This window comes from Phaenicophaeus curvirostris, chromosome 9 (genome assembly GCF_032191515.1).
Source record: "Phaenicophaeus curvirostris isolate KB17595 chromosome 9, BPBGC_Pcur_1.0, whole genome shotgun sequence".
In the NCBI taxonomy this organism is placed as follows: Eukaryota; Metazoa; Chordata; class Aves; order Cuculiformes; family Cuculidae; genus Phaenicophaeus; species Phaenicophaeus curvirostris.
The window spans coordinates 5,996,980-6,022,825 of NC_091400.1; the positions used below are offsets into that span (position 1 = coordinate 5,996,980).

General features: G+C 46.0%; 1 protein-coding gene across 2 annotated transcripts in view; it reads left to right on the forward strand.

Annotated features, from left to right (window-relative positions):
- The window catches only part of MXI1 (MAX interactor 1, dimerization protein), a 59,674-nt gene extending 35,187 nt beyond the window's left edge, over positions 1–24,487 (forward strand). For both annotated transcript variants that reach the window (XM_069863430.1, XM_069863431.1), the window contains exons 4-6: positions 18,912–19,026; positions 20,216–20,387; positions 21,771–24,487. In XM_069863430.1, coding sequence (XP_069719531.1) covers positions 18,912–19,026; positions 20,216–20,387; positions 21,771–21,934 — 451 coding nt within the window. In that variant the 3' untranslated portion in view covers positions 21,935–24,487. The remainder of the gene's footprint in view (positions 1–18,911; positions 19,027–20,215; positions 20,388–21,770) is intronic.
- Positions 24,488–25,846: the final 1,359 nt, after the last annotated feature.

Genomic DNA, 25,846 nt, shown 5'->3' on the forward strand with positions numbered 1-25,846 from the left:
CACAATCCACTTGGCTTTGCTGTAATAGTCTGATGCTGAGAATCCTTTCGTAGTCTTGCCTCCCAGAAAGGAGACTTTAGAGGAAAACCCTATCTTAGAAAAAAACATGCTGTGCAGTCAAGTCTCCCCACTTAACTGGCTGAGTTCTTGCATTCAGCATCCTGTACTTTAGATTTCCAGAGCAGTGAATAGAAAAGGTATCAGTTGATGTGTTACTGGTTATTTGCTGCTTTCAGGGAGACAGGAGGGGATCTGGAAGCTGCTATGGATGTGTAACGAAAGCAGTCTTGGTATCTGGTTTGGAGTGCATCATTGCCAGTTTTGGTTCTTGAATCTCTTCCCAAACTTGCATCCTTGAATTTCCACTTGGGTGTGTTGCTGCATCTTTCTTTCAGGCTAACCCCTTTCCAGTTCCGTAGGTTTATGGTTGTCCTAAAAGAAAAAATAAAGACTGGGCAAATCCCCTCCCCTCTATAATCAGTGAGCTTGGACTGGGGAAGAACCTGGCCCCAGGCAGGAAGTCAAGCATTCAGCTTGGCTCAGTTTTCAGTCATTTCAGAGCTCTGTACTTGCCATATCTCTCCCTAATGTATCTCTGGAGACTTTGCAGGCTTTTTTTTTCTGTCTTTTTTTTTTTTTTTCCTGGGGTGCCATTTGAAGTGCTGAGAGACAGAAATTCTGATGGAACAACTTTATTGTTCAAGTGGCTAACATTGCTCATGGGCCTGAAAGCATTACTAGCTAAAAGCCGCTTGGGGAGTTGCTGCCTTTGAGAAGATGTGGTAATAGGAATATAATTTTTGAGACAGATTACCTGTTAACTGCAAGTTTCAGGACTCTTTACTCTTGGGGCAGAAGCTGGAATCATGTGTGCTGATTGGTATCTGGTACTTGTGTTGATACTATAGCAACATAGCTCATGTGGGCTTGGAATACCCAAAAGGAATTCAGTATTGGATAGGAAATGGAGGCAAGAGACTTCCTCATTCTCCTGTCTGGAAGTGGCACATTTTTACTGGAGTGTTACAACTTTAAGAACATAAACTTATGATATGCCAAGGGGGATAGGATGAGACACCTCCATTTAACAGGTGAGGAGCAGAACTCAAATGGATCCAGTGCCCAGAGTAGTGGGCATGTGGGAACATGTTTGCATCTACCTACTCCTTTGCTTCATTGTTCCACACCTCCAGCCTGTTGCTTGCTTTTTCTATCCTTCACAAAAGCTTCCCTGTCCACCTCTGCTTCCTTCAAAGCTTCTTCCTCACTCCCTGTGGCCCTGTCATTGTCCTCCGTGTCGCTGTTGCACGTGACCAGAAAGTGCCTTGCTGCCCTCACACGTTCTCCCATCTGAAAGCAGAAGGTGAGCCCAAAGTGAAGGTCTCTTTGCTGCTGTGCGTAGCCGGGGTGCTTGGTGCAGTACGATCTAGCCTCTTGTTTTGGGTGCTGCAGTGGGTAGAGCAAGCGTGTAACAGGCGTTCGTAGCCTTGTCTGGGCAAATGAGAGCAAAGGGCTTCACCTCACAGTTGCTGGGGCTGTTGCCTGGCTGCAAATGGTGCTGGTCACCCCGAGGAGTTTGCATAACTGTGGGCAAACACAACAGGCAGGTTTCCTCCCCAACAGTGCATGTGACAACCATAAAGCAATTAAATGGGCGACGTGCAACTGAGGGCTAGGAATTCTCCCATGAAACGTGGGGAGACGTGGGTAACGTGGGCAGGGCTAAATTGGGGCCATGACAGAACATAGTGCTAGATGGTGTCATCTTCCTGCCTCCCTTTTGTGTGTCTTCAGAGCTTGAATTTGTGCAGAGATACAGGTCATCTCTGCCTAGTGCTCCCTGTTTGCTCTTTGGTAAATCCTTACAGTGCCTTTGCAGAATTGGAGTGTCCCTTTTTTCAGAGGTGGCACTTGAGGCTGTCAGATGCTGGCTAAATCTCGTACAAAGGTTTTGTATTTGTCTAACTCTGGAGGAATGCAGAGGAATCCATGGATCCAGGAGCAATGGGATGAGTCAGGTCTTTTATCCAGGGTTCCATAAAGAAAAAAATAAGGGCTGTCTTTTGAAGGTATCCTTTGTGTGCGCTACTGCTTGAGCATCGCTTCCCATTAGCTGTGTAATGAGTTTTTCTGTCCCTCTTGCCTGTTAATTATTTACCTTTGAGAGTGTATTCATAAAGCAACATGACTTATTTAGGGAGAAATGAAAAGCTTCTGCAAAGGATGGATGCTTTTTGCTCTTATTTTTTTGCCCAGGGGTTTAAGTAGAGTACCTTAAGGCTCAGCGTTATAGAATGGTTTTAGTTGGAAGGGACCTTTAAAGATTATCTAGTTTGACCCTCAGTGAAGAAGGTGTTGCCATCAATGGGAGATTCCTCAAAAGAGCATGTTCAGTGGAAGGTGCGACAAGAAAGGGGATGTAGCAGTTGCAAAGTGATCTCGTAACTGCCTGTACGAGGATTTTGGCTCAGGAGGGACTGAGGGGAAGAAGTAGGCATGACAGAAAGTGATGCAAAAAAAGCTTACGCGCTGAAACCAGTGGAAACAGGACGTGAGTTTGAAATGTAGTGTTACTTTCATAGAAATAGACTCTGTGAATGCTGTCCGGAGGTTCACACATGGTCCAGGCTGATAACAGTTTGTATGATAAGGGTGTGGTTTTTATCATGGTAGGCAGTAAACAGCTGTACAAAACTTAGTCATGCTTGTAAAGTCAAGTGCAAGCTGCTGTCTCTGAGCTGACTGCTTGCTGAGCTAGGGTGGAATATCTAAAAGCATCTGAATCATTTAGAAGCACAGCTCTTAATGACTCCAGGGGAGTACTTGCTCTTTCACTTGCACACTTGGTGTTCCCCCTGCATGTCTCTGCGGTGCTCTAGTTCCTTGCCGTTTGGAGAGCAGTGCCCAGGGCTCCTGCAGCAAATGGCTGACTGTCCAGGACACTGAGTAATGCAACAAAGGAGGGTGTTTGATAGATGCCACTCTTCATGTGAATGAGGGGGTGTATTTGTTTTTAAGGGAGGTCAAGGACCCTTCTAGGAGAGCAAAAGCTAGCAAAGGCGTATGTCCACCAGAGGGGACATGTGTGGAAAGGAAAAGTAAGTTGGTGCTGGACTTGATTTTGATGCTTATTTGTATATGGGTAGATCTACCTCTGAGCAGGTCAGGAGAGAAAAGGAAAAGAACAGGAGGGTTTAGAGGTGAGATCAGCCCCAAGGAGCTCACTTTGCCTGTCCTCAGCCTTGAGTGGGAAACTGGTCAGCCAAGAGCATCTCAGGACCTGAGAGCAGTTGACTGGTGGCGTTTCCATCTGCTATCACAATGCATTTCTCTGCTCTTTCTGCTCAGAGCTGGATTGTGCAGGAGGAATTGCTGTGGCTCTTTCAGACCTTGAGGAAGTTGTAGGTGATGTGTCTTCCACCTTTTCCTCCCAAGAGGAACTTTACAATGCTACTTAAAGACATAACATGTTGAACACCTGGCGAGATTCACTGTAATCTCAGATGGCCAAAGCCCAGCTCGTAGATGGGAAGTGTTCTCCTCATGGAAACTCAGTGCAACTCCTCCAGTGAGTTATTCTGAAAGGAGGAGCAGTGTAACGAGTTTATTGTAGAAATCAGAGGTTAAAAAGAGGTTGCTTTGTATCTCCCATGTCTTTCATTCACACCTATTTGGCCTTGTTCCCTGAAGTGGGTTGAGTTGTGGGTTGTCCAGTCGGATTTCGCCCAGCTGTATGGGAATCGTCGGCACAGCTCGGAAAATACCATTCATTAGCTACACTTGGGTTAAGTCGAGAGGCCAAACGTGGGGTGAGGGCTCACATTTGCACAGATGCATACCGTTACGTGCAAACACGCACAAAGAGCTTGCAGTTAAAATCTACGTGCCCGTCTCTTTTAACAGGGGAAGACAACCCCAGCTGTGTATACAGCTTGGCGTTTCCCTTTGATCTGTGTTAGTTTCCAGCGTGTCTCATAGGCTGGATGCTGGCGCTCCTCAGAGCTGGCTGCTCTTTTCCATGCTTGCAGCTGCAGAACTGCGTACAGAGAAGCTCACTGGGGTGTAACTGGTTTCGGCAGCTTGGGGTGGGGGTTCCTCTTCCCTGCAGCCCCTCCTGTTGTTTGCTTTGCTCTTGTCCCTTCCTTGCCAACCCGCAGGGCAGGGGATTGTCTTGTTCTGTTAAAGGAAACTGTTTTGCAGATGCCGCAGGATTCTCCCTAGAAGGGTACCTGGTTTCACGTGTGGGGCGTTACTGCCCTATTCCAGCTGCATGCAGCAGCTACAACTGCCACTAGAGCAAGTCTTTTTCTCTGTCTCCAGGATCGTAGCTGAGAGAGGCTTTCCAAAGTCTCGGCATGCTGCCACTGCAGCTGGCTCAGGCCCTGTGCCTAAAACATGGCAACAAACTGCACTCTTTGGACTTGGGTGGTGTTTTGTGAAGCTGTCAAAGATGGAGCTGTGAGGGCCTGCAGTGCTCATTGGTCTGTCCCCTCGCCCCAAGGCAGGATAAGCTGTATCGAAACCTTTCCTGACAGATGCCGATCTAGCGTGACCTTAAAAGCCTTTGACAGTGGGATCGCCCAGGGAGGCATATTGCCCTGATTAACTGTTGTTACTGCTAGAAAGTTTTTCCTAATGCCTAACAAAGAAGAAAATTATTTCAGCGTTGTTCTAGTGGAGAAAAAAAAGCCATCCAAATTTGAGTGCCTCTATGTGAGTGTGTGTGAAGGGGAGATTCCCAAACGCTGACCACAGTAATCACCTTTCATTGTAAGAATCATTCTGTTAGACCCAAGAAGTAGCCTGAGGAATTCTGGCTGAGATGAGGAAATGAGGAGGGAAAATCATCTTTCCTTTTCCCAATGCGTGTGTTTGCTGCTTCAACTCTCCAGAAAAGCAACTTGGATGCCAAAAGAAGTGGGAAACCGGATAGGAACACTTTGTCTATGGTGGATATTCTACGTAACGTGACCCTCTTAGGAAACGTGCAGAGCCTGCTTTCTGTGGTGTGACCTCTTTTAAACTTTTCTTGACTTGGAAAAGCAGCTTACAGGCTTGGTGTTCACTGGAAAAACACATATGGGGATGCATTTCAGTGAAGGGATTGCAAAGGCAGAAGAGAAGGGGAATCATATCTGGTGTCAGAACCTTTGGGAAAACATGCAAAGGCTCTCTGGAGTCATGAGTGTCTCATGGAGTTTGAGTTGTGGTGGGAGGTTTATTTGGAGATTTCTGAGAAAAATACATGTAGTGGGGAAAGAGCAGAGTGGCAAGGGGGTTATGCTGTGGGTTGGGCACATTGTAAATGGTAGCAGTAGGTGGAGTGGGAAGCTATTGTACAGAGTAGGGGATTCCTGTAAGCCCTCCAAGGTGGCTTTTAAGTCTGTACAGACAGTGCTGCCTTGCCCTTCCCCGCAGCCACCCAGGGAAAGCAAATGAATTTGTTTAAGGTTTTGTTTTTTTCTTTTTTAAAGAACCATTTCTTAAAACTGTTCTGTTAGTTAAAGTGAAGAATATGATTAATCTTGCCACCTCTTGTAACCTCCTCTGCAGTTCTGGTGATATTCTGTGATTCTCCAATCTCGCCACCTGGAGTTAAGTGTTTCCTATTCCCCCCTATAAAACCAGTGTATGAGGCAGTGTAATCTATGTATTTTAAAACCCAGAAAGTTGCAGGCACATCCTATGTGTTTGTTTGCTTTATTAAGTCATGTGGTGTTTGAGATACTCTGGTATATTTATTTTTATGGGGCCTAAACCATAATCTTTTGGGTGCATGAGATTAACAGTGAGACATCAGAACCTCAATGTTCTAAATGAATGGAAAGTTTTATGACTGCTTGATTGCAAAGTCAACAATACAGCCTTCATCTTGTCCTGATTCCAACTAAACTGCTTTGAACTTTGCTGAAATTCCATCTTGAGAATTTCTTGGGACAGAGGTACAAGGAGACCTCAGACAGTTTTTACTGCATATATGGGGGGAGCAGTGAGGGGTTATTGATCCATTTTGAGAAGTGTGGCCATCTTGCACTCTGGGCATTATTTATTTAGCAGAGAAAGCTGAATGAATTAGCTTCCCAAAGTGTCCTGCTCTCTAGGCAGTTCACATACCAGTGTCATTGCTGAGCTACATGAGCACCTGAAAACCAAGAGTGGATTTAGCTGTGCAGTACTCCGTGAAGGAATTAGGATTAGCTCCAATTTGTGGATGAGCAGTGTGTGCTTCAGTTCCTCAAGGGATTTACCTAAGGTCATGCAAGCTGTCTGTGGACAGGTCTCCTGACTCTCACTGAAAGGTCTTGCCTGCTGTACAACCCTTTCCTGCTTCTGGAGAGAGTGGAAATATCAGCTCCATTTGGTTGCTGCTTTGCTGTTCCTGAAAGCGGTTGCAAACTGGAAGCTCCTGGCTATCAGAGCACTAGGCAAGTCAAGAAATCTTTGCTTCAGGTTTGCCTTTTGGCTCTCCTGATGAGGAAACCCACTGTGGCCTCTCCCCAGGTGAATGATTTGCAGTGAAATTTATCTTTTTGTGTTGTTTTTCTTGGGTTTTTTATTATTTTTAACACCAGTGATTTTGAGACCAGCAAGGAGTGATCCCAGGATGGGACACTGTATAGAAAATTTCTCACCGTGAAGCAGCAATTTATGCTGCCCAAAATCACAAGGCTGTGTGAGAGACATATGCACTACGCAGTAATGGGAAAGAGGGGTGTGATTGTGATTATCCTGCGGTGCCGCTGCAGGCAATTCTGTAAGCTTGTGTGGTTATTTTCTTAATATTGTCCTGATAGGTGAGCAAATGGAAACCGGTTTCGACCAAACCAGAGGACTCAGTGTTCCAGTTCCTCTCTCTCTTTTTCCTAATTATTTTTCTTTCCAAAACAAACCATGAACCATTCAGTGTCTGGTTTGTTTCCAGGTGGGATCCTAGCTCTTTTCCTGCTGGGAGAATACAGACAGAGCAAGTGACAGGCAGCAAATCTCCCATAAATGTTAGTTTACTCAACTGCAGCTGTTCTTGGTTTGGGGGAATTAGAATTGTGTCCTTGTGTGGCATTGCTGACCCAGGCAGGGGTGGTAATGATCTTCTTTGATGGATCAAGGATGCACAGTTTTGCACATCAGCTGAAATAAGTTAGCAGCTTTCAAGTTTTCATGTCCTATTGACACATTTGTCTTGCTTCCTGTCGGAGGAGATGGTTTCTAAGTGCCCAGCTTCGCGCTTTGTCCCGGTTTGAGCAGTTTTACATCTTTTGGCCTTCACTTGTGCCCTGAGGAAAGAAAGAAACTACAAGGAAGATATCAAGGTCGGTTAAAGGGAAGAGGCAGGACAGGGGGCTTGTTTTCTTGTTTTTTTCCCCCTCAACTTTGTTTTAATTTTCTCGTCCATAAACCCCGTTTCTCTTTGGAAGGACTGTGTTGACAATGAGTTTGTATTAACACATCACACCAGTTAAGCAGAAGTGTTTCCACACTGTCTGGTGCCTCCTTTCAAAACCTCTTTTCTTTCCTGGTACCTCTGTCTGTACGAGATCAGGACGTGACTCATCTGCTGTCGCAGTTGTGGGAGCTGTGCTTCTCTGTTTAGGTTCCCCTGCTGAGTAACACGTGTAGTTAACTTGAGTTAAACTGTTTGTCACATAACATTAGCTAACTCCCAGGCTTTCGAAATACAGCATTGCTGATCTTTGTGTGCAAAAATCCACATCCAGTCGGAAAAATAGTGCTAGCATCTCTTAAGTTCTCCTTCGTGGTGCTTTTTTTCCCAATACACATATGACAGTGACCTTGGCTGGTAATTCCTTTTTCCTGGCAAGTCTGAGGTTAAATTTAAAATAAATTCACAAGGTGAAATTACATGCACCGCTTCCTCTGTTCCAGATGCATGCCCTCTATACCTGAAAGGTATAGTAGATATTTGATGACTCCTTAAATATTTCTGACAGTGTGAAGAGCTATTAGATGAAGAGCACATGCTTTCCTTCTGGCATAAAGCTTTTGTGTAAACAAGTTCCCCAAATGGTCACATTCTTAGGATATTTTTTCATTAGGAATTATGATTTTCTTCTGTGAGGTAAGGAAACTTGAATGTAGCTTTAGAAAATAATTGTTTGGGGTGGAAAATCTCTGTTCTATCTTAATGAACAGTGAAAATATCTTTTATTAGCAGGAGTTTATAAAAAATATGTTAATGGTGAAAATAACTCCTAGTACCAGACCAGAACGCATTCTTGGTATCAGCACGTTCCCTGCTGATTATTTTGAAAACAGGAAATATGTTTTCCCAAATAACAAGTTGGTAGCTTCCTTTACTCATTCACTGATGCACAAATATCCATCTTACAAAGCAAGGGCTTGCTTTTTCTGACTGGTTAGTGGCATTGCTGGTTCAAAACCTGACTGTATTTAGTAGGCGTTGGAGCTGAGAGTCTTTTTCAGTAGCATTTTGAAGGAGCAGATGCTCTGATTTGAGCTCCTGCCTGCGCCTGTACTGCCGTGACACCCTGTGGGCCCTGGGTAGCTCTCCCACTGTAGCCAGGAGCTGTTTCAGGAACACTCTCTGGCTGCCTCATGGGAAGCTGCCTAATGTCTCGGGTTCTTCCAGTCTCACTGCAGGCAGGTGGCCTTCAAGGGTCTCTGCAGATCCCTGCTAATTCATCTCTTTTCTCGTGTGCACCATCTTTGATTTCTCTGTGAGAGGCTGCAAGGACTCTCTGGTAGTAGATCTGAACTGGAGAGCTCTTCCCTTTGTGGGTTTAGAGGCAGTTAAGGATTATGGGGTGAGAGCAGCCCTGCTTCTCAGTGTCAGGCTGCAGAAAGCTTACAGGAGTCTGAAATACCTTCTCTTTATTAATTTATTTTTTTTTTTTGAAGGCATGTTGGTTAGCCAGAAAACCTCTGAACAGAATAATCAAGAATAGCTGGCGAGTTTGGAAAATCTTGGCTATCTTTGTCGGTGACCTAATTCTAGCAGTAAAGCTGAAAATCCGTAGGTCGCAGCAAAGCAGGTTACTGCCTCCTCCTCAGCAAGGCAGGTTTCTGATGAATGGTGTGGCCGCTTTGCAGAGATATTGGTGGTGTGGAGGAGGATGCTGTGCTGGCTGGAGCAGCATCACCAGACTTTGTGGCTGTGAGCACACAGTGCATCCCTAGAAGGTTGGTTAGAATGGTGCTAGAACGAGGGCACAGGGCACTGTTGGCTGTTTAAACAGCAGGTCTATTTGCAACCACCTTTTAACAAAGATGGAGTTTTTATTAGACTGGGGTGGTTGGGGCTTTGTAATTAACTGGCTTGACTTGCATGTTGATGTTTATGGCTTGCTTTGCGTGTTTCCCCATTAGCCAGCTGCAGGATTGGAACTGTTACTGCCAGGGTGGCGAAACTGCAATACCTGCGTGGTTGGCAGCGAGCACAATTGAGAACTTGGTGCCAAATGATCTTGTGCAAGAGGTACCAAGACATGACCGTACCGGTGGCAACAAGGCTGTGTTTTTAGGTCAGAAGGAGAATGTGATGTGGAGCATTTATGGCCTGCGATGGATGTAGGGTTTAGCATACTGTTGTAAGCACAGCTTAACCTGAAAGCTGGTAACGTTGTGTATTGTGCTGTAGTAAAGTTCAGTTAATTATATTGACCAGGGATTAAAATACTTTATGGCTAATGGCCAAGATCAATAGTAGTAGATCCTCAATATGTAACTTTAAGGGGAGATTAACTTTGATAAGTAATAATAATAATAGACTCTGCTCAGAGCATCTGTTGCTACTTGACATCTCTAAACAACTGTCCGGATTGCTTTCAAAGAAAGACAGAAAGCCATAGGGGAGCTGGGAGTAAGGAAGAGAAACCAATGAACAGGCACTGAGAGCTTGGTGCTAGGTCTGGGTGGAAATGAAGGGGTGAGAGGAAATGCCAGGCATTGATTGACTCCGTTCTGCTGTTGGGCAGATGGCCACCTATCCTACTCTCATCACCTTTTCATTGTGAAGCAGAGGCTGTTATATTTGATCTTTCTCTACTGAGTTGAGGTTGTCCATCTCATTGGTGCATCTGGGCCTCTGAAGATCAAAGGGGTTGGGAAAGGATGAGCAGTCATGTTACCAAACAGCTGTGAGTTCGTTCTGGAGGAGGCACCTTCCAAAATGGTCTGATTTTCATTACTGTGAGCATCAGTGTTCAGGTTTTTTTTTTTGCTACTCCTTTAAGCGTCCAAGGTTTGGAAGCTGTAGGATTACAGATGGTCTCTCTTATTATTTTATTTATTTAAATTAAGCTTCTGTATTCTTGCCCTCTAGTTCAAAGAGGAAAACTTCACGATATGCAACAAGTAGGACCCAAATGCCCAGAAGTTATTGTGTGAATAAGAATAGCCTCAGATATATTGCTTCAGATTCAGAATCATAATGTTCTTCCAGCCTAATTGTTTGGGATTGGCTTGGTTTTGGATTTCTGAGAGCAGGCACAGGATCCTGTTCAGACGTCAGTGCATTTGCCAATTGTATTCTTGGCCCAAAGAGTTTCCAATCCAGTAGACTGTTGGAGAAGAGGACTGAAAGAAAAACCTGGGCAGGCTGAAGGATGATGGCTAGTGGTAGCAGAATGGAGCAAACAGTCCAGCCTTTGCTAGCGCTGATCAGAGGACAGAGAGAAAAGGAAGGTAATGGAGACTCGATGTGAAGTGAGAGCAATCCTGCTCCCTAAAGGTTCCTCCCTCTGAGATAAGAGCAGAACACAGAGTCTTCCAAAACTGTCCTTTTCACAGCCGTATCTGCCATGCTGTGGCCTTGAATCCTGGAAATGGAAGCTCTCTCACATGTCCACATAACTCAAGATGTTTATAGGTCAACCCCTCCACCCTCTGAACAATATGATTTACACTTAATGTCCACAGTGTGGACAACAGTGATCAGCCTTCGGGAGATAGGGCTAAAAGTGTTTGTTACCCCTCTGTATTTGCAGCCCAGGAGACACCTGTCCTGCAGGAAAGCCAGATCCCACATATTTCACTAAGGGATTAGAAACTGCCTGATTTCTACTCCTTCTGTCTCTCTCTTCCCCTTTTTTGGTTTTGGAAAGTCCTGAAGCAATTCATTTGCCTTCAAAATAATAATGAAATTAGGAAAGCCCTCTCAGTAATATTCTCTTCTGTACCCAGAAGGATCTCTGGAAAGGGAGAGACCTTGACAGTTGTGTGACATGAGAGATGTGAGGAGAGCATGTTTCCCTGCAGACTGCAAGATCCACATGGGAATGGTCAGAGAGACCACTTAGCACAAAGTTTGTTGGTCTTGCAGTGTCCACCAAAAGCCTGAAGCTCTCCCGAAGTTGAAATCAGTGATGAGCCTTCCTATCTAGAAGGCTTGGGGACAGATTTCTGTGTGCCTGTGGGAGTGCACGGGGCCATATGCTGGCTCTGTGGTGGAGGCCACCCATGGCTCGGGCACAGTCAGCGTTTGAAGGGCAGCCTCTTTCAAAGCTTACAATGGAAACTGTGGGCAGAATATTTGGAGTTAAAATCCTTGCTTTATGCACGCTTCTGTTGTAGATCTGGAGAAGGGTTTGCGTGCTGCAAAATTGGCTGGTTTTTTGAAGTGTTTCAGTTGTTGGGTAAGAGGCTTCCTTTCCAAGTGTACCTTGTCTGGATTTTGTGACTGAAGTGGCCTTGGACAAAACACTGCTTTTAAGAGAGTGCATCTATACACCAATGCTTGTATTTCATTTCTACTTATGGGCTTGAATCAGGATGCTGCTTTCAGTTCTCTCCCCGTTATGCAGCTTGTCACCAGGCAGAAGTGCATTGATTTGTGAGACTTTCAAAAGCTGCATTGCCCTCTTTTTTTTTATTACTATTATTACTCTTTACTATTGTTTAATCATGGGTGTCTTCATTTGTGGTTTGTTTTTCATCTGTCCCTGATTTGGGATTGCAGTTGGGTGCATGTTTGTCTTTAACTTTTGCAGACAGATCTGCTACGGTTAAGACCAGGCTGAAAATGTTGCCTCTAGGACTGTTTTGTTCCTTTAAATTCCTATTTATACTGTGTTGTCAAGTGTTTTTATTGTTGGTCTTAAATTTTCATTTCTTTGTTTATTTTAAATGATAGAAAGGCTTAAAAAATGTAGAGATCTAAAGGCTTTTTTTTCCCAATTACTTTTTCATGGTACATTTTATTAGCATTTGGAATACAAATACTCTTATGTGCCAGGGAGCCATTGGTAGAAAATGACTGGAAACAAAGAGGCAAATGAGCAACTATCTCCTTCAGCTGGGAGCAAACGCAGGGAAATAAATAATTGTGAGAAGAGACCTGATTTAAAATCAGAAGGGAAGGTTTTTTCTTAATTTCATAGCTCAGGTGGAGAATATTAACTTTTAGCTGCGTATTTCTGAGCCAGATTTCCTTCTAAAACGCGAGTCTCGTCTCTGGTGTCCTGTGGAATTGGGGTGAACGGGTGCGAGTGTGTTTATTGCAGGCTGGCTGGACGCCACCGCAGCTTTATTGCGGGTGGCTGGAGGGCTCGCAGCAATTGCATAATGCTCTGCAGCAGAGAAAGCACCGCTCGGCCCCCAGCACCCAGCTGCCTCGCCATTCCTGATCCAGGTGCTTGGCAAAACCTCTTCCCTCATGAAGACAAACATTCAGGAACACAGGGGGTAGATAACACAGCAGAGAGGACTGGGCTGGGGATTAGAGAGAGGAGTAAGGAAGGAACACCGAGTCGGGTGATGGCTGTTAGAGATGAGCATGGCTCTGACCTGTGAATTGCTTCTAGAGGGAAACCATATTTCCCCCCCCCAAATTTTCCCTGCCCTGTAGTTTTTTGCATGTGTTTCTTATTACTTTTGTCTCAAAATCGTTCTCGTCCAGTGAATTATTGATGTGGGGTCACTTGCGTTTCTCCAGGAATTGCTTTCTTTAACCAGTGATCATTTCTGAATTTTTAAAGCATCTATTAGCTCTGAAATCCAAACAAAGTTGTTAGTTTCTAATTTCAGGGTAAAATTAGACTTAACTTTGAAAAAGTATGGGGGAAGAGGAGGAGGAGGGCAGAAGGCAAAGATGATCACATCCTTTTTCTATGTTAGAATCTTCCTTTTGCTGGTTCTTTTGGTGGTTCTTGTTTGGTTTGGTTCTGGTTTTTTGACATCTCTTGGAGATCAAGTCTCTGATTTAGCCTCAGTGGGACTTGAGCGTTTTCCTAATGTTAAGCACATGCTGAAATCCACTGGTGAATGAATTTGGGCCCTGTAGACCTGCAGGCACAGTACAAAAATATCTAGGAAATGCTTTTGCTTTCCCTCAGATGCTCCCTTCTTTCAACATCCAAAAATCAGAATCCAGCATTTTGAAATGCTGCTGGAGGCGAGTTGGTCATTTCCTGCTGGGAGGGAGGCTTGATCTTTTTAAAGATGGGAAGAGTGTGCGTGTGTGTGTTGCAGATGTTGGGGCCTTGATTCAGCAAAGTCTGTGAGGAGTGTCTGATGAGGGGATAGCGTTGAATCTGATAAACCTGCTGCTTCAGAGCTGACTCTGTGTGTTTGACTGACTCCTCAGCAGAGGAGGTTTCTTGTCTCAGTTTCCATTGCTTCTGCCCATGGTGGGAGCTGAAAACCACTCCCACACCAACCACAAACCTGTCCTAGCAAGGAAGCTGCGATCTCTGCAGAGATGTTGACATTCAGGGATGGCTCCTTGACAGTTGTTCCTGCAACTAATGCTGCAGCAATGGCCTTCCAGCCCTGGGTTAGTCCTTGCATGGGGCTCTGCACGTTTAGTGTAGGTGGGTGTCTAGCCCCCCGGGTAGCCTCTGTGACCAGCAGGCAGGTGCACGGCTTGGAGCTGCCACCACAGGTCCCTCAGCTCTCTGGGGACTTCCCAGGCAGGAAAGTGGCTGCTGACTTTGTGCCCAGCTTGCTGTGGTGCAGAGTGCTGGGACAGGTTGATTCCTACCTAAACCCCTAAAAAAAAGGTCCTCGAAGGAGTGGTAGAAGGAAATAGGGAATTTTTCTTGCACCTACACATTTTTCTGCACTGCAGTTTTGATCCAGGCAAAAGGGAGCCGAGTTCCTGCAGTGGGATTTGGGTGCATGTTGTACAGTGAGACAGCTGAAGCTATGAGCAAAAAGGACGCATAAATAAAGGCTTCCTCCCCATGCTTTATATAATCAGTGGATGATGTCATTGGGAGCCGGAGAGGAGAGCAGGCTGTGAAATTACAGCCCTCTGCAGCCAGGCAGAGCCAAGTGCAAGGAGGGACTGTGTGGAGCGAGGGCCAGCCTCCTCTCCGATAGAGGCTCAGGACACAGAGCCTGGGGCTTAGGCTGGGATGGGAGCTGGAGGGTAGAAGTAGATAATCTGAATACAGTCAGGAGCTCTCACAGGGACTCACAGCAAAAGTGGGGGAACAGCAGGGGGGCTGCCTTTTCCTGGGCCGGCAATGCCCTCTCCCATGTGCATCACCTACAGCTTGTTGTGGGTCAGAAGAGAGGGCATCCTTGCTCTGCTTGCCCTTTGCATCCCAGAGGATCTTGCTTCTAGGCTTCTCCTGGCTCTGCACAGGCAGAGGAAGCAAGTGCATCAGAAGGGCTCTGTTCTAGCAAGAGTTGCCAGGTGGAACAAGGTTAAAGATTGTCCTCAGTTCTTTGGGGCAGAGAGGTGCATGTTAGGCTCTGGTTTTCCGAAGTGTCTCGGGTGCTTTGCTCCTTTTCTGGCATTCCTGATGCCTCACATGGGAATCTCAAGAGGAGTCTTCCTGAGCTGAGCAGGAGGGGGGCACCAGGCTGATCTTGAGAGCCCCCTCCTTTCAAATTTTCTGTAGATTCCTTCTCACAGCAGCTGCTGCTGCATGAACGTGACTTTTTCCGAGGCCACTAATGTAGGAGAAAGGGCTCCAGCTTCTCCCATCTTCCCCGCAGCTAGTGTGCAAAGGCTTTGACCTCAGCTGAAACTGGAATTCTCCTGTCATGCTCTGTCTTTCCCCAAGATCAAGGCAGTGAGAGGCAGCAGCCCTTTGCGCCAAGCTCGACTTGTTTCTCTGTTATATAACAATATGAGCATTTAGACTTGTTTTTCCAGATATTGGCAGATGCGTCAAATATTGGCATAATCCAGTGGTTTTCATGGAGAGCCGTCTGGCTCTGTCTGGAGCCTGCACAATGCTGGTATTTTCATTGAATACAAGGGCCTGCAGCGTGGTCAAAGCTGTGTTGCAGCAGAGCTCAGGTAAACAAGAGGAAAAGATGTTTGTATCGTGGTGCGACCTGTGTGATTACAGCTGCCCAGGTACAGCTCTAGGACTTGATAAGAAAGATTAATAGGTTTGTGATTGCTTTCTCTCCAAATCGTCTTTTGACTAAGTTTGCTGTGATGCTTTTGAGCTCCGAGTCTTATTTCTGTGTTTTACTGAAGCCACTCATCAGTGTGTCAGACCTGCCTGTACGCTCCCTGGTTTAAGAACCTATCATGATCCACTTGAGGGCTATTGGAAGTTGAGAGAGGGACACTTACTGGGTGTGATTTTAAAGGTAAAAAAGCAAGATGTTTAATGCTGCAGAGGGGAAAATGCTGGGGAAGCTGTTTGATTTGATCTCTCTGCAGGAAAGCAACATGCTCACGTGCCAGCACGGTTTGTGGGCTTGGCTGCTCTTTGCTATCCCGTCTGCACGGGCCAGGGAGCTCTGGAACGGCTCTGCCAGCGTTGGCCCCAGCAGCAGGAGGTGACAGCCAGGGCTGAAGGGCTGTCCCCAGAATGCACCAGCCTGCGCACCGAGGCTGGCCTGCTGCCGTGTGCTAACGTAAAGCCCTGCGCGTTTCCCTCGCTTAGGCTGTGGTTGGAGATGTAAAAGCACTTACATTTGCAGTGGCATCAAAACGCAGTTTGGCTCAGCTCCGAGTACAAAAACAAGGGGGAAATCCAACAGCAGCGCAGAAGTGGTTGCCTTGGTCAAACTTCTTCCAAACCTGCCTCGGCTCAGCCAACACCACCTGCTCCTGCGGTGTGCTCGGGGCCTGAGCTGTGCTCTGCGCTGTCGGGAGCTCATCAGCGGGTGTCCCTCCTGCTGCCTGCTGTGCTGGCAGAGGCCGGCACCCCTGCTGCGGGCCGTGGCCTTTGGTGACTGGCCAGCAGAGCCACTAGCAGGAGCAGTTTCTCTGAAAACCATCTGTGTGAGTCTGGGACAATCCTCTGGGCTTTGGGAGCTGATGTGGGGAGCTGGAACTGGGGGAGCATTCCCTTTGGGGCCACACATGCTGGGGAAGTAACTTTCTGGCAGCTTTTCCAGCATCCTTATGGGGACAGGCCCTCTTACTGCTTTGTCCTCTCGCAGCACTCGTCGGGGCCAGCAGAGCACAGCAACCTTCTTCCATCTGCTTTTGTCCTGGGACACAACGGGAAGAGTTTCGGTGTCCAGGGTTTTATTACATGGCTGGGTTTTGCTCATAGCTTTCTGATGCTTAGCGTGGTTGATCTCATTGGGTTTGCAAATAACCTAGCTCTTGACGTGGCAGTTCAGTGCTGTCCTTTTTTGATGTGGCAGTTCAGTGCCGCCCTTGTAACCACCCTCTCGGCACTCCAGCCAGTGCTTTCTCCTGCCCAGAGCTCATGGCTGGTTCCAGGAATTGCAGTTCTTGGTGCAGTGCCTTCCCTGGCTCCTGGTGAAACATCCAGTGCTGAGACTCAGCCCAAAGCTCAGGTTGTAGATGGTTTGACCATTTCTCTCTCTATTCAGGAGTGGACTGTGAGATGTTTGACACTGGTTGGATGTTGAGACCTCAAACTTTTTGTTTTCTGTTGCACAAATAATTCAGTTGTCCCATAGCTGGGAGCTGCTCTTGCCCAGCAGGACAGGGGGAGTCTGTGCTCCCTGCCTGTAGCAGGTGCTCTGATAGCCCCCTGTCAGATGGAACTGGTCCAGCTCTTCAGCCCCCAGATCTGTGTGCACATCTTGTGCGCTGTGTAATCTGCATTTTTAACTGGGGCTGATCCCACAAGTAGAGTGTGTGGTTGGTGCTCATACTCATGCTGTAAAGAGACACTTGCTAATCTGTGCTGTGCAAATCTGTGGCATAACCAAAAATGGATGCAAACCCCAGAATGTCTTCAACCACAAGATCCTCCCCCTTTCTCTACCTGCAAGAAATCAGTGTCTGGGCTCCCATGGGATGGCACGAACTACAGAGCCAGTGTAAGCCAGCAGTGCTTTTTCAGTGCTGCTCCTGCAGGTCATCATGAGACATCGGGTAAACAGCTGTAATGGGCGCACACAACTCCTGTTGATCAAGCTCTATATTGAAAATGGGCTTCCAGGTATCAAAAAATCCCCCCATGTCAGCTGTATGGGTTTAATGTCGGTGGGGTTTGCCCTAGAGACAGCTGAGAAGTAAAAGATGAGATTGATGTGATGACTTTTTTCAGTTTGATTTTTGGATTATGAGTTCCCTTTCCCTACCCCCTCCAGCTGTAGTATTTAATGAAAAACGTGTTCTTCAAGGCCCTTGCTGGTCATACGCAGCCCTGTGGCTGTTCTTGAGACAGAATGATGGACCCTTTGTAAAGAGTTTTGTAATAGAAACAGTGAGGAGCTCACAGCTCCAGCACCGCTGGTGAACGCTCCCCTGCGCTGACAGTTCATCAGCAAAACCCCTGACCCTTCCACCCTTAATCATCCTTGCTTGTCACTGACATAATTGCCTGATTACAGACTTATCTCCCCCACCCCTTTCAAACTGGGTGCAATAGTGGATTTGAAAAACAAATGGAAATGAACTGTCCATGCTGGTTTTTTTCTTTCTTCCTTTCTTTTTTCTTTTTTTTTTTGTCATCTTTCCCCTGCATTGAGATGGATCCGGCTAAGATTCAGTTTCTTTGTGCTCGAGCAGGGGCTGGGATAGGCTTTCAGGACTCTTTTGCACCGGTGTTTCTTGCATGTGAATGGTGGAGCTGATGACATTGTGTTATTGATTGGGATGACAAGTTTGGATGTAAATCATTAATGTCTGGGAAAGAGAGAGGGAGGGGAAAAAGGCAACCCACACTTGATAGTTTTCCAGAAATCTGCTGTTCATTCCTGCATATGTGATACAGAAGATGAGATGGTGGGAACAGTTTTCCTGTGCAGCCCGCAGGTGATGTGCTTTGCCACTGCTGCCTGAACCATTTTCCCTGAAACACGTTTCCATGTTCTGCAGGGAATGGCTCATATCATCAGCAAGGCTCTTGTGCTGGAGCCTGTCTTTGTACACATGAGCCAAGGTCAGAAGACTGCCTGGGGGAAAGTCTTGGGTTTGTCTTGTTCCCGCAGACCTTGCATCCCCAGAACCATTTCAGACTTGGGCCCAGGAAGGAATAGGAGTGAGGATCTTGGGAACTGCCATCCCTTTAGCTCCTTTTTCTATCAGCAGGAATGTTTTGGGCTGACTGTTTTTCTCATTGGTCATCTTAATTTTGTGCAAAAAGATGAGTTCACAGCAAATGTCCCCAGTCAGCAATGCACAAGTGTGCAGAGGGTAGCAGTGGCTCGAAATTGCTTTTGTAAGAGTTCTCAGCAAAGCGGACAGCAAAATGCTGAGAGAGAGAGAGAGAGGAAAACCACGAGATACTCATACCATTTGCCTGTGTGCCTTGCCCCCCTGCACAAAGTTCATCCAGATGAGTCAGATTAACAGTCCAGACAGCAAGAAAATAAACAGCGTCTGTCAGAGGTGAGCAATAATGCAAGTATTGGTGAGCAGCTGATGTTTGCGGTGTAAATAGTTCAGTGGCAGTCTGTCCTGGTACCTGTGGACAATCTTGTGATGTGTGGAAAGAGGGGAACATGAGAACTGCCTCCTAGGAGGGAAGCAGAGAAGGAAATGATGCTCCCTTTCTGAAAAGTGTAGCTCTGATCCTTCTTTTCTCCCCTTGCAGCCGAGCTCACCTCCGTCTGTGTCTAGAACGCTTAAAAGTTCTGATACCGCTGGGACCAGACTGCACCAGGCACACAACGCTTGGGCTGCTCAACAAAGCCAAAGCACATATCAAGGTAAGAGCTGCTTTTCCCAGCTGCTTTTGATCTGGGCTGTTGGAAAGTGCAATTCAGTTGCTCGCTGTTTCTGCCTAGAGGTAACTCTGCTGAAGGAGACCAACACCTTTAAAGACAAAAAAAAAGGCAAGCAAGCCTCGCCCCCTCGATTAATCATTTATCATTGCTACGAGCCACATTGTCAGAAGAGTCCATAATGAACTCCGTTAACTACGGAAATGATTGATTTAGAGCAGGGGTCTTGCTCTGCATTGTGATCATTCATTGACAGCTGCATCTCTTTAAGGAAAAACATAACCTGCTGTTGAGTGACTGTGTTTTGATGGGAAATGCAGCTTTTTTACTGTTGTGCTAGTGCGTTCTTATTGCCAAAGCATTAGCACAAACCACAAGAGCATAAGACAGGGTTGGCTTGCTAGGGTTTCACGTGTGAACTTGCCAGATAGCCCTGCACTCTCCTAGATTCACTTTTGGCAAAGCAGAGCGTGAAAAGAAAATGCGGCATTGTCAGTATCTGGAAGAGGCTGAAATACTTTGTTGCAGGTCAGGATGGGGGGGGGAGGATGGGTGGTGAAGGAGAAAAAGCGCTGCCGAAGGGACGGAGTTAGCCTGAAATGACTCCTCCTTATGCAATGCGCTTGTTGTAGGAAACAAAGAACAGTGTCCTGGTAGATTTCCCAGCTGTGATCAAAGAAATCTGTAGTAGGTTATGTAAATCGCTTACTGAATAGAAAACTGTTTCTGAGAAATCCTGCTAAACCATGCAGCAAGGAACACAGAACTCCCAGGACACGTTTTTATGTTACAGTAGATCATAACAAGCCTTGAATTGTTTTGGTTAAGGGAATTGCGGCCCCTTCGTGGACAGATTTGGTAATGCAAGCGGCTGAACCCGTGTGGAATGACCCACAAACTGCTGCAATTCAAATTGCTCCCTTCGGGGAGGCTCTGTCCTCCGAGACTTTTAATACTAATGCCTATGATTTATCAGGACTTGGGAGGTGGGAAAAATGTGAGGAGATGGCATTGTTCTTGTAGACTGCAAAACAGCTTCGTTCAGGGCTCTTTGGCACCTTAAATCTCTCTGGGACCTGGGAAGGCCTAAGGAAAGCAGGTGGCTGGGCAGTGGAGGTGGGAGGGAAGGAGAAAAGCATGCAACTAATACTTGAGTTGTATTTGATCATGTCAGAAACTTGAAGAGGCTGAGAGGAGAAGCCAACACCAGCTTGAGAACCTGGAACGAGAACAAAGATTCCTAAAGAGAAGACTGGAACAGCTACAGGGTCCTCAGGAGATAGAGCGAATACGAATGGACAGCATTGGATCTACCATTTCCTCGGATCGCTCAGACTCAGAGCGAGGTGGGTGTTCGTGAGCTAGCACTGAATCCCCAGAACTCTGAGAAGCAAGGACATGAAATTCATCCATTTCTTGTCTCTTAGCTTACCCTTCTTATGGCCTTTGGCATTTAGCCTACTGATTTTGCTCAAAAACATGCACATACACACACACGAAGAGACACATGTCTGTGCTCGAATATTGTGTATATGCAGTATTTTGCATGAGTTCTAATTAAGTCTGGAAGAAGTGTTGTTACTTCCAACGTGAAGTGATTTCTGTGGCATTTAAAGTGATCTGTTTCTTCAAAAGGCTAAGTAGAATGATGAAGTTAGGAAAAATAATGTGGTCGCAAGATGGCAGCTAAGTACCTCATGGTAAAGTTGACATGTCCATTGTGGTTTTTGGTCCACTGCATCTCAGAGGAAAATCTGAGAAAATACTAGTGGGACTGGAATGCATGTTGCAAAGCAGAATCCATCTTCTCATTCTCTGTTTGGGCCTTGAATAACCAAGGTGCCATGGTATTAACCAAGCAAATGGAACCAAGCAGATTGCCTCTTAATTTACTGGAGTCGTTCTACAGTCCTCCACCTCCTTTTTTTTCCAAGCATCCCATAGAGTTGTCCTCTGTTAAAACTGGATAGAGATGATCTGAATGACTAACTGAATTCAGATTATTTTCTTTTTTTACATGTCTCTGCTGTGATATTTAGGCACGGAAATGGTTTGATATTTACTGACAGACCCAAAGATGCTGTATAGTTTGGGTGTGAGTCTGTAGTTTAAAAAAAAATCCTTAAAGAGAATTCCTAAATGGTACAGGAACCAAGATGTCTGGTTAACAAGATACGTGCTATCTAAGTCTATCTTAAAGATAAGGTCCATGTTCTAAAATCCACTGAGCGTCTCCTGAGAGTAACCCAGATCCCCAAGATAACGCACTATAATGCCCTAGATGAGTGGTACCAGCTTTGGTAACATGATACCGAGCAAGCAGCGTGTTTCAGGGTAACTGGGTGTTTCCAGGTAGCTACATGCTCTGTTTTCTCTGTTGCTCTCTGTTTACGTGTATCCTTTAGTTTCCAGTGCTGGGGTAGTAAAGCTCCAAAGGAAGAGGCAGCAGAACAGGTTCAGTGTGTGAGGTGGCCACCTCTGCTGATATTGTGGCCTTTTCCAGTCAAATCCCTTTTCCAAGTTCCTAGGGGAAACTCCAAGCTGATACTTAAGTCTCTTTATAAACCATATTCACAGTCCATCCAGCGCCAAGGGAGGGCACTGAAAATCTTTGTGCCGGGCTGCTGCTTCATCCCTCACTGGGAGAGTCCCGGCATCTCGCTGGCTTGAAGGGAGCAGTTGGGTCTGTGGTGCTAACCAGTCTGCATTTCTCTTGTCTTCCTTTTCAGAAGAGATTGAAGTGGACGTTGAAAGCACAGAGTTCTCCCATGGAGAAGTGGACAATATCAGCACAACCAGCATCAGTGACATTGATGATCACAGCAGCTTGCAGAGTATTGGGAGTGACGAGGGTTACTCCAGCGCCAGCGTCAAGCTCTCGTTTGCTTCCTAGAACCAAGTGAGACAACAGTGCAGGGCGAATGATTTCACTGGTGTGATCAAACTGGGTCCTAGATGCCAGTATCCTCTTTCAGAAATGACATTGACAGCCAGTCCTGAAGACACCTGTATATAAAGCTTTTTGGGTAAAAAGGAAGCCTCCACAGAAACCCACGTGTGTCCATTTGGTCTTGTTACCAATCCCAATTCCTGCTGGCAAAAAGTTAGACCAAACCCAAGTCCCTTTTGAAGTCAGTGAAATCCATTTGTTTCTGTGGGACCTGGATCTAGACCTTAGCGATGAATCACTTTGTTTTGAATTTATTTGTTTGAAAGAGGATACTAGAGACTCACCCCTCTCTTCCTGTCACGAGATCTGAGAAATGTCAGAATTTCTTAACATTGCATTCAGGTTGAACAACCGAGTTTAGGCCCTTCTGAAGAGCTTTTGTGGTCCTAAAAGGACCGTGTCCTACAGTTTATTGTCGTAACGTACTAGGAAATCTAAGAAGGCTTACGTAGCCTAGGAATAACATCAACAATAATGATTAAGGTCTCATTCTGTGCCCAGAGAGAGAGGGGCAGCAGAGAGAGATGTTCAGGAGAGAATACCATTCAGCTCAGCTTTCTGTTGGACATCATTTAAAATGCAAGTACCTCTGCTGCGTGGCTAAAGCGAGGGGTACGCGCTTGTAATCTACCAGCACAGTGTGAGCTGTGTCAGCCGCGGGCTGTGACACCGACAGATCTCCCGGTAGGTGCATGCTCACGCGCAGGCACAGAACCAGCTGAGGACAGAAAGAAACCAGCACACACGAGAGGTGAGATGCCAGAGAGTCATGCCCAGATACTGAGCCACTCTGACCTTTTTATTTGAAGAGATTTTTTGATAAACATTTGTAAATGTGTTGGGAGGGAAAACACCCCAAGTCTGATGCGTCTTTTTAGAGCTTGTCCATATGAATCCTTAGATGTCTTTTATATGAATTTGCGCCATGAAAAGATCTCCGTTTTGATGAAGCACTTGACCCAATGAAATGCAAAGATGCTTTTTGCCATGCACATGACGGATGAAGGCAGTGGTAGCTGGAAGAGGCCAGGTTTGGTGGGGGTTTCTTCAGTTTTCTTTTTAGAATCATTCCCTTTGACTTTTGAAGTTCCAGTCCGATAGTTAACCTAGTTAAGCTCAGCACGTCTCTCATGTTAATGTAACGTTTTGACTGCACGTCCTGTTCCCAAGGGCCTTGCCATCTTACCTGTGCAGGTGCTGTTAAGAGCTATTATAGCGAATGTTTTCTAATTTTCTTGGAGACGAGCATTCTAACCTGCACTTTGAGGGCTTTGCTTTTTTATTTTTGTCTTTTTAATGGCCAGGATTATTTTGTTTTCCAGGTTTTAAGATCCTTAATAGAGTCCTCACCTATGGCATTGTTTGAAACTTTGTATATCGTTAAGTAATTTAACTACCCCTCGTTACTAAGAAAAAAAAAAGAGGAAAAAAAATGCTTTATAAAATTCATAACTTATTGCTGATTTGAATGGGTTGTTAATTTCAGTTCTTTAGATTTTATTTTATTGTTTTAGGTAGGGTTGGGCAAAAGGAGGTAAAATAAAATAAAAAAAAATAAAGACAACTATATTTAGCAGTGCAGTGGAATTGTGTTTAAATGTTAGCATATGGTCCCCATTAAAGTAGCACTTTAACGCCATTAAACATTTCTGTATCTGAAATGAGTCGTGTTCTTCCCTCTTGGTTATTTGTATCACTTCAGCTGACTTCTTGTGCCCTTCGATGATGAGAAGATCCCAAGCGAGGCTGCGGTAAAGTTTTGTTTTATCCTGAGTTGCCTGTGTTTAAATATTGTGATGTTTCCCCCTCTCTCCTCCACAATGTCATCCCCTGTAGGAGGCACAGCACAGGTTAATCTCTCCATGGCTGTAACAAACAATTTCTGTTTGGTTTGGGTTTTTAATTTGCTTACTGAGTCCGGATCAGGTGGTTGTTGTTAAATCTGGTTTTCACTTGTGTGTGTGCGGTACGGTGGCTCAGCACATCTGTTCTCCTTCCTTCTGGGGGGTGACCTGGCAGGAGCAGCACTCTGCCACGGGCTGAACTGAGCTCTCGGTTAACAAATGGGGCCTGAGGGTTTTCAAAGAGGGTTTTTTTTTGCTTGGATTTTGGATTTATACTTGGGATCCACATCATCTCTGGGTGACAAGGTTTGGGACAGCCTTCCGAGTGTTGAAAAGTGGGAAACTGTAGCTCTAGCATGGCCTGATGTGTTTACTCATTATTCTTCTCCTTGAAAGTGACAGCCCTGGTGCTGAGCAGTTGAATACCAGCGGGATTTAATTATTTAGGACCCTTTTTCTGTAGCTGTCCTGGCATCCCCTCCTTCCTGCTATCCCTGTTTGCTTTAAATGGCCACGTGGGAAAGAAATATCACAGCTGAGAAACACTGAGGGTTGAGGAGTGGGGAAGGGCTTTGCCTCAACCCTCAGTGTTTCTCACTATTTCTTTCCCCTGTGATGTATTTCTGTTTGAAATAAACATGGCTGAAACGTTTGCTTCTCTGCTCCAGAATTATCTCTGTTGGGGCAAGACATTGTCCTTTCATCTTTGCCAAATGGAGTGAGGGTTTTTTTTATGGTTTGCTTTATGGGTGCTGTTGGTTTTCTGCTTTATTTTTGTGTTGTAGGGTAACAGAAGCCCAAAACTGATTATCATCTGCTTCATTTGAAAAGAATAAGGTGACTTATATAAGACCAGAACTGGATGTGCTTTCTTCTTAGGCAGCTCCCTCGTAAGCTCATTCTCTCAAGTCCTCCCCGTGTAAATGAGATCCCCAGTGGGTCCTCGTGCTCTGAACGAGCCCATTAAAACGACCATCCAGCATTTTCCCTCTTTTGACACGAGCGTATTAAGAGTTTGTCACCTCATGGCTGCAGACAAGGTGGAGACGATGCGCTGCCTGCATTTGTCACGCGTATCCCGGGGTGAGTTGTCACGTGAAGGTCATTGTAACGTCCATTCCATTAGAGCAGTGTCAGTGACAAAGGTCTCAAATCCCTCTGTCTCAAGGAAGCTGCAGGCCTAGAGAAATGGGTTTAACTATTCAGAGCTGGCATTTTCCAGGGCTTCCAGTTGTGGTTTCCTTTTGGTTTTGGCCTGTGAGCTCCAGCCTCCTGCTTTTCTGCTCTTTGCTCTCGTACCTCCTGCTCCCCTCTTTGCTGGCTGTTTCTGCCTTGCCCTCTTCACATGGGTGAAGCATTTGGCCTCGGTCACAGTGGGATCCGTCACGTGCACTAAAGGGAGAGGGTCCTTTTTTGCCTCCTTTTCCTCAGCATTTAAGCTTTTATTATGTATTTTGGGTGTCAGCCGTGTGTCATGGGCACTGCAGAATGATAAACCCAGGCCTTCCCCCTGAGCTTGGGGAGATGAGCTGATTAATAATGATAAAGTAGTCCATAAATAACTGAACAAAGTCTGAGGTTTTTCCCAGGGCTTTGTCCTGTGCGCAGATGCTCTGGTGAGCTATGAATCCTGTAACCTGAAAGCAACCAAAGCTCCTGCAATACAGCGCAGTGTCCTGTGGGCCCCTTGGGGAGGAGCATGTCCATGTTTCTTTCTCTGCTCACCAATCCCCACAAAACAGCTAGAAAATACAGATATGCTGTTGGATTTGCTTGAGGTTGGCCAAGAGAGGGGAGTGGGGCTTATGAGGACGAACACAGGTGGGGAGGCAGTTGTCTGCATGCATAAAGTTTTCCTTTGGAGTGCCCTGACGGAGAAAGGCAGGTCCTTTAACTGGGGTGACACGGCAGCGCTGACCCCTGCTGCTCCACTCGCTTCCTCCTGAAGAGGATCCAGCCTTCCCTTCCTGGATCAGCCCCAGCAGCAGTGCTGGGTCCCTCTACTCCAGGG